The following is an 8395-nucleotide window of genomic DNA, read 5'->3' on the forward strand; positions in this document are numbered from 1 at the left end:
AGCCGTGCGCCTCGGGAGAGGAAAGCAAACTGCGCATCAGCCCTCGGCGCCGTGGGCCGGCGTGCAGCCAGGCCGACGGCCTCCCGCTTTGAAGTTTTAATGGGGGCTTAGGATCGCGTTTCCTGCTGCGTCGGGAGACGCTGCTCTGCGCTTGTTCTCATAGCAGCGGCAGGAGAACAGGCTGAAACACCAAGTTAGCCTGGGTAAAGCGGCGTCAGATACTTTGTGAGAACGACTTTTTTGAATAAAGGAAATGCTACAGATCTGAAAAACATAGATCACGGACAGACACAGTGCCACAGGTACGGTTAGTGATGGTGAAGAGCGGTGTACAGCTGTCCCGTGGCTAAGGAGGTGGCCGGGCAATAGCAAGTTACAATGGAAAGAAGTGACCCAAGTTGGCAAGACGTGCTGGTGGACTTCCTTAAAAAACTTGCGTCGCCTTTCATTAATACTTTCAGAAGGTAGAGTGCCAGCTGAATTTGTAGGTAGGGCAAAGTTTGGAAAATCTGCCAATACAGAATAGTTCAGAATATCTACCCCACGGTAGATGACCTTCATGGTTATTCAATTAGAAACAGCACTGATAGCAACATCGGTGCTGTAACCACTAAGAAACCATGGATCCATCTAGCTCACAGCTTGTCTGACAATGCAGATGTTGAGAGTAGATGCATGGTACATCCATGCATGTAACCTCCCAGTTTCTGGTAGAGGTACAACAGTACGAACGCAAGATTATGTGTTCAGAGATTAGCAACATCCTGTGAAATTAAGTTTAACATTTCTGTCAGTCACATAGTGATCACAGTGCTGCTGGACAAATAGCTTAGCCCCATGACATGCCTGCTAGGAAGACTCAGTTCAAGCCCTACATACAGGAAAGGCTGTTTAAAGGAACAACTAAGGGGGGATTTCAGAGGGTAGCATACTTTAACTGCTAAAATGAAAGCTGAAAGGGGACAGAACTAGTGTTTGTAATTAAACTGGGAGGGAAGTATCAGAGAGGGCAAATAACTCTGGTTAAAAAACTTTTTGTCACAAGGACAAGTGGGAAAGAAGAGATCACAGTCATGTTTGTATGGGAAGTCTAAGGAAAACGTCCTTATAAAAGAAAAGGGGATGGGATGGGATGGGATGGGATGGGATGGGATGGGATGGGATGGGGATGTAAAAGACAAATTATACATGTCAGTTCCAGAAAAAAGATTGTACTGTTGCATGCTGTTCTTCCAGTTTATGGAAATTTTCAATCTTGTTTTCTTTCCTTTTGCAATTATAGTCTTAAATCCTGAATTACACTATTTATTTGCTGCTTCCTTAGGAAATAATGATTGAAATAGTTACTGTATTACATCACTAGGAAAAGAAAAATTCAAAACAAATTACTTCATGTGCAGTAGAACTAAAAAAGCCCGGCCATCTGAACATGTCTTCCACTTTTCCTGTACTTGCTCCCACTGTAACAATATCATTTCCCCATTGTCCTTGGATAACATTCCCTGTTTCTACCTCAATGTACTTAATTCTCATCACCTGTGAACTGCTGTATCACCAGCTCTGCTCTGCCCTTGCACCTTCTCCCCTGCTTTTCCCTCAGTCATTCTCCCCTGCTTTTCCCTTAGTCCTTCAATATCCACAGTTATCACATTACTGACCTGTGCTGGTCCCGCGGGCAGGTGAAAAAACAATAGCTTGGCAGTGGGTTAGCATTAGGTGCTTGCAGATTAGTCGACCATGTGCTGATGAGGTGGTTGGCTGAAGTCTGAGGACCTTCCTGCCTTGAGACACTGATAGCAGGATAGAGAGATGTTACCATTGCTTGAAGCCAGCACCTGTGGTGAAAGAGATTGAAAAAGGAAAGCAAAAAGGTGCAGACATCAGATTGCAAAAAACCAAAATTTTAGAAAAATGTGTTCAAATTATTACTACATCACTTGTGTAATTCAATAACAAGCTCTGTATAAACAGAGATGTGGGCTAAAGAAGATTTTTTAAAGACAATACCATGTTGATTTTTACAGAAGTAAAGAATTGTCATCTATCCTACAAGACTGTCTTACCTGATTTATAAATGTGTCTGGCATGAACTTCATATTCTGCCTGTGAGTATCTAATATCAGGGTCACTGAGTAATTTAGATTCTAGATGCTTATCGCTGTGGATTATACAAAGGGGAGATAAGAGAAACTGACTTTTTGTCATCCACCAGTGGTATGGGTGCAGCTATCATCAGTAATGCCCAGAAATTGGTATTAATTGTTGTCCAGCAGTATACATTGAATATACATAATTGACTTGTGTAGGAATCTATTCTTTAGTTTTCCACCTCACAAAGATATCCCTTGGCACATGAACATTGCTGGTTTGTAACATTCTGTCCAGAGGGATGGGTCTACAGAATACTTTGAAATTTTCTTCTGGAGCTCAAGAGTGCTTTTTAAGATTGATTGAAGCCATTATATATTTTGCTCTCTAGTTCTTTCACAGAACAGTATGTGCAGTAGCCCCTCACATATGAAAGTAGACATAAAAGGAAGTCATAAAATAGCTCTTGTGGAGAAAAAAAAAAAAAAAAAAAAAAAAAAAAAAAAAAAGCAGTCATAAGCAGAATGCACATATGCTGATTGTGGGACCAACAATGTGTAGTACTTGATGGAAAACGGCACAGTATAAGTTGTTAAAACCAAACAATCCCAAATTTACTGAGCTTTCTACATAATTTCTCTACATCCTTGTTAGAGAATCAGTGCAAAGACCATAGGCAGTAAAAGAAAACTTCAGGCAATTTGAGTATCGTACTGATTCTACATAATTTTTGCCTTTCAAAGTCCTCACTGGATGCAAAGAAAAGACTGTATGTATATTTTTCAGTGTCCTGACTGCACACCACGAGGATGAAACCTCAATGCTTTATCCCAATCTTCCTTTGTTCTTAGTTTCTTAGTCCTGTTCTTTCATACCTATTCATATTTTACAAGTGCTACAGACTCTGGTATAGCTGTAGCTATGTAAGAGTAGCTTTAAAACCTTTTCTGCAGAGCTACTGTATTGGCTGCCTTGTACTATCCTGTCTTATAGGTATGACTGTTTCCCATTACTGACCTCTATGTTTATTGTCAAGGTTCATTAAGATCTTTTGAATCTTTGATCACTTCATCCTCTTCCCTTCTGTGTGTAAATCCCTGATCATCAGCTTTTTCAAATAAACACTGGCACAAAAGCAATACAAAATGTCAAGACAGTAACTTACTTTCTGTTTCATAGAGCATGAAGAGCATTATTGTTTTTTCTAATAATACACAGATGATATGTCATGTAAACATACAAGCAGCTTTGCAAAAGAAAAGAACTGATATGTGGCTATCAATCTTTTAAATTAAAATTAAATTTAATTTCATCAGGAAAGTTTGAATTCCTACTCTATATTATCAAGTGGCAAAGAAACAGCAAGTTTGATATCTTATTGCATTTTTCCATAGAGCTGGCTTTCGAGTAGTACCTCATGTCATCTAAGTTCAAGGTGGAGAGATGAACTGAGCACAGGACACAGCATGGAGGTGTTGTTAACAGCATTAAGGTTGAGGTCAACTCTGAACTTAGAAAGTCTTTGCTTATACAAAGAACACCTAGTTTTCACCAAGTTATAGCATTATTCCAGAGAATTTTAACTAAACTAAAATTAATGATGAAAATTTTTTGTCCTGGATTATTGTGATAGGATTATATTTTTAAAAACATTTGATAATGGAATAATGCAGACACTAAATGCTTTAATCTAAGAAATTTGTAAATAAGTTAGCTCCGAGAATTCAGGAAATAATTAAAATTATTAGCAACATTAAAGTAACTATAATCAATAGCTAAGACAAAGGTCAGTAGTTGATAAAAGTTAACTGGCCCAAACAGAATTATTTTCCTTTAGCTTATTTTCATACTGTTCTAATTTAGGAGTCACTGATGAGAAATGGTTCAGGTTACCACCAAGGGCTTCCACATTAAGTGACTTAACCTCAGCCAGTAATGGTCAGTGGTTCTGATTGGTTTGCTCACTAGTCCTCAAAAGGCTGCAGCACTGCTAGCTCAGGTGAGGCAGTGCAGGCGAAGCCCTGCAAAGTTCAGGGATACCAGGATGAGGGAGGTTGCTTGCTGGAAACACTTCAGTTACCATGTCATGCAAAGGTCATCTTGACAATACAGTTCTACACTCTAGACAAGGTTTACCCTCCCTCCCATCAACTCCATTTATATCGGTGTTCCCAAAAAACATGCCTTCCTCACATGAAACCACGTCATCTCTTCACTTGGTTCTCCAAACTGCTCTTCAGTAGTGGAGAAACCAAGGACATGTAGACTTTGGGGCACTAGGCTCATCATTGTCTTCTGTTTCAGAATTTTTCTGTTTTAGAAATGTCAGTGGAAGAAATATATATTCACAGCACCCAAAGTCTTGAATTCAAAAAACTTGTACTTACTGGAGATACTAGACTTACCATTCCAAGATTTTTCACTCTCACTGTTGTCTTTACCATAGAGACAAGCCTCTGGGCATAATGAATTAGGTTTTTTTCATTCAAGTATAATCACAATCCTCCCAAAAGTGATGAATACTGATGGTGTCAATTGTGACAGATTTCTACTGCAATGATCATTAACTACTGGAAATCACCTAACTATTTGATGTCAGCCATAGGCTGAAATTGGAGGTGTTAAATATAACTTGTGCTGCACCTGAAATGCTGAACTAGGAGCTGACTCCTTGAGCCATCCAACTGCTTGGAATAAACTTTTACAGTTAAAGATTAAGGATCTATAGTTTTTCCTTTTGTTAGTGTTCTCTTTTAGACAGCATAATAGACCCTTGTATAAATTGGTTTAGTGCCCTTCTGTGCAAACACTGAATCTCACAGACTTCTCTGCATTGCTGTTTCAGTAAAAGTACTAAATTGTTCCCATTGCAGCCTACGAAACAAGCTCTCGGGCTGAAATTCTCATACAGCGTCTTTTTTTCTGGCCTACAGAGCTTGCAATTTAGTCACTTTGCATATGAAAACCATTATCTGAAACACTTTCCCTCTTTTGTCCCTACTGTCCACAGAATGCTGCTGTGACACAGAATGATACATACAGCACGATACATACAGCACAGCAGCTTTAAAAAAATCCCCAAATTTCCCTACTACTCCTCTCGTCTCCCCCCACATTCAAGTCTGAATTTCACCAAAATTAAAGCTGGGCAGCGCCCTTCCCAAACTGCCTGCACACAAAGGGAGGTAGCTTGCCTGTTGAAAGCTGTAGCCACTCCTCTCTTTGACATCTGCCTCCTTCAGACTTTTTTTTTTTTTTTTAATCTGCATTTAAAAAAATGGTTTGAATTACTGTAGAACAAATAATTGCTTCTAATGAGTAGCATTTTAGACATGTGAATCATGCCTATGTACTTTCAGCTCACTGATTTAACACACCTTCATTTTTAATTTAGTTGTCTAGGATTCAACAAAGATCAGTTGCACAGCTAAGTAGATGAATAATTACTTGAGCTGTAGTAACTCTCTCACTTCTGTCTTCTCATAATGTATTTAAATTATCCTACATCTAACTAGATTAAGCCAAAACTGAAAATTACAGTCTTCCACAATAAGTTTTCATACAAACTACTCTTCTGAAATGTCTAAAGTAGCTCTTTTGATTGTTTGGGGTTTTGTTTTTTTTAAACATAAATAAACCCCATACCACACTTTCAACACTTTGTAATGCTAAATTCCTAACTCATTACAACTACATTCAAAAACCAGAGATACCCTGTCCTGACACTTCTCAGTCAAGTCACTGAACCATGCTGTAGAAGACCCTGCTGTAGAGAGAACACTAGTGGCAGGTTTCAGAAGTGCCCCGAGGGCACTCATGCTGTCCACAACGATGTGTGCTGTGGGGTAGGATAAGTAGAATTGGCGAAGCAAAGCGTTTCCGTGGCTACCTGTCTAACACAAGCAAAAGGCTGATCCACTTCTGCTCTGAAAACTGTGTGCAGATTTCTGCCACCTGTCTTGATAGGAGTCATTGGGTTGAGTAAGATGTCTCCAGAGCACACAGAAATATTTCAGTAACTGGATGTTTTAATTGCACTTTAACTTTTTATTATTTTGGTTATGAGTGGTTCTAAAGGGAATTTTGTGTCTGAATACTAATATTCATCTCAGCACCTCATTTCTTACAAACTGTATGAAGTGTTTGGCAGAGACAGATCAAGGGTGGCAAATTTACTGCCTTATTTGTGTTAAAGTAGCCCAAAGAAAACATAGATGAGATTGCATCCTTAAGCACAGGTGGAGTCCCTACCAGAGACAGGAGACAGAGAAGGACATCTTACCCAACAAAAAAAAAGGCTGGACTAACATCTGTGATCAGTCTACACTTTGAATCAGAAATTAACCTTATTATTTTGTGTTGTGATCTTAGCTTTCCTTTTTGAAGCATGTTTCCTCAAAGTATGTAAATATTTGCTTAATAATCTTAATTCTTATTTTTCAGCCTCCCCATATAACAGCAGCACACCACATCTCAGAAGTTTTGTAATCTCTTTTGTAAGTCACCAGGATGACCCTATACCTACTGAAGATGATACTGAAAATGACTTGGAAGTTGCATCAGGAGCCACCAATCAGACTGGATCATTCCTACATGAACAACGTACAGTGTCAGTGCAAACAGCACAATTCCTCACTAGTCCATGGCTGACACGTTTTGTTCCTTCAGTTTACACCTTAGTGCTTGTGCTGAGTCTCCCTCTGAACATTACAGCAATACTCGTGTTTCTGAAAAAAATGAAAATTGAAAAACCAGCTGTAGTATACATGCTGAATTTGGCCCTTGCAGATGTCCTGTTTGTAAGTGTGCTTCCTTTTAAGATTGCATATCACTTTTCTGGAAATGACTGGTGTTTTGGACCTCAGATGTGCCGTTTCATCACTGCTGCCTTCTACTGTAATATGTACTGTTCAATAATGCTTATGACGAGCATAAGCTTTGATCGCTTTTTAGCAGTGGTGTATCCCATGAAGTCTCTTGGGTGGCGTACATTAACACGTGCCTCGCTGATTTGTTTCATCATATGGCTTGTAGCAATAACTGGGGTTATACCTTTTCTCATCAGAGAGCAAACAATGGAAATACCCAAGTTAAATATAACTACTTGCCACGATGTGCTTAGAGAATCTGAACTTCAAGGGTATTATCTCCACTTCTTCTCCATCTTCTCATCTGTGTTTTTTATAGTGCCATTTATCATTTCTACTGTCTGTTATGTGTGTATCATTCGATGTCTTAGTTCTTCTAACATTGTTGCAAAACAAAATAAGAAGACCCGTGCCTTGCTCTTGTGTGTGGCTGTTTTTTCTGTTTTTGTTATTTGCTTTGGGCCAACAAATGTCCTTCTATTAATTCATTATATCCATTTTTCTTATGACAACAGCTTGGAGTATCTCTACTTTGCCTATCTACTATGTGTTTGTATCAGCAGCATTAGCTGTTGTATTGACCCCCTTATTTACTACTATGCTTCTTCTCAGTATCAGAAACAACTTTTCAATCTCTTCAATTGTAAAAAGACTTTTGATCCTAACAGTAGTAACAGCAGTGGTCAGTCAATGTCTACCACTAGTAGAAGGTCTACATGCTCTACTAATGTGAATAACAGTGTCTACAGGAAATTAACTAGCAATGCATTGAGATAATGTGTCTTACATATGCTTAATTTTTAGACAATTTCAGACAAAAAAAACCCCACTCTATTATATCCAAGAAATGCAAAACCTTAAACCAGGTAGTTTTACAACACATAGTTCTATGGATTCATAACAGTAATGCACAATTCACAGTATAACTCTGTATATGTATATATACATATAGTATATGTAAATAGAATAATGTAGAGGGGAAAAGTAATTTCTTCACAATAGTTGTTGAGTGTTTTTCGAATAAACGCCTTTTTTTCCAGACAAGTCCTTTGTATTGTTTGTTCAGTTTATGGCAGGGGTTTTATGAAATCCTGTTTTAGGATTTTGAACTGTATCAGGTTGATTACATTCTTACTTATGGAACCACTCCATCTATCCAGTACTTCCTGAAGTAAAAATATCTTTCAGGGCTTTTTAAAATTTTTTTGAGCAACTGAAAATCAGCTACTGATTGGTGCAATGTGGTGTGGGAAATAACTCTCAGCAGCCAAAATTAGTTCTTCTTTTGGTGTTCCTACCACTAGGCATCATGGTTAGGAATGTGGTATTTTTCACAATTACTTTTACAAAAAAAATTACATTTTATTTCACAATAATCAATGTTGAATGGCTCTCCAGAAAATATACTGAAAAAAAACCCAAACAACCCACCGTATTAA

At 38.4% G+C, this 8395-nt stretch overlaps 2 protein-coding genes across 2 annotated transcripts in view; one reads left to right on the top strand and one right to left on the bottom strand.

Moving 5' to 3' along the window:
• The window catches only part of F2RL2 (coagulation factor II thrombin receptor like 2), a 43031-nt gene extending 41267 nt beyond the window's left edge, over positions 1 to 1764 (bottom strand). Inside the window, exon 1 of the mRNA XM_026865389.1 lies at positions 1659 to 1764. The gene's annotated coding sequence lies outside the window, so the exon portion shown is untranslated. The remainder of the gene's footprint in view (positions 1 to 1658) is intronic.
• A 4711-nt stretch (positions 1765 to 6475) lies between these two features.
• On the top strand, positions 6476 to 8015 carry F2R (coagulation factor II thrombin receptor). Its single transcript, XM_026865771.1, has 2 exons — positions 6476 to 6488; positions 6532 to 8015. The coding sequence occupies exons 1-2, from the start codon at positions 6476 to 6478 to the stop codon at positions 7731 to 7733; spliced, it is 1215 nt and encodes a 404-aa protein (XP_026721572.1). The 3' UTR covers positions 7734 to 8015.
• Positions 8016 to 8395: the final 380 nt, after the last annotated feature.

The sequence above is a fragment of the Athene cunicularia genome (genome assembly GCF_003259725.1).
Source record: "Athene cunicularia isolate RWA chromosome Z unlocalized genomic scaffold, athCun1 chrZ_part1, whole genome shotgun sequence".
In the NCBI taxonomy this organism is placed as follows: domain Eukaryota; kingdom Metazoa; phylum Chordata; class Aves; order Strigiformes; family Strigidae; genus Athene; species Athene cunicularia.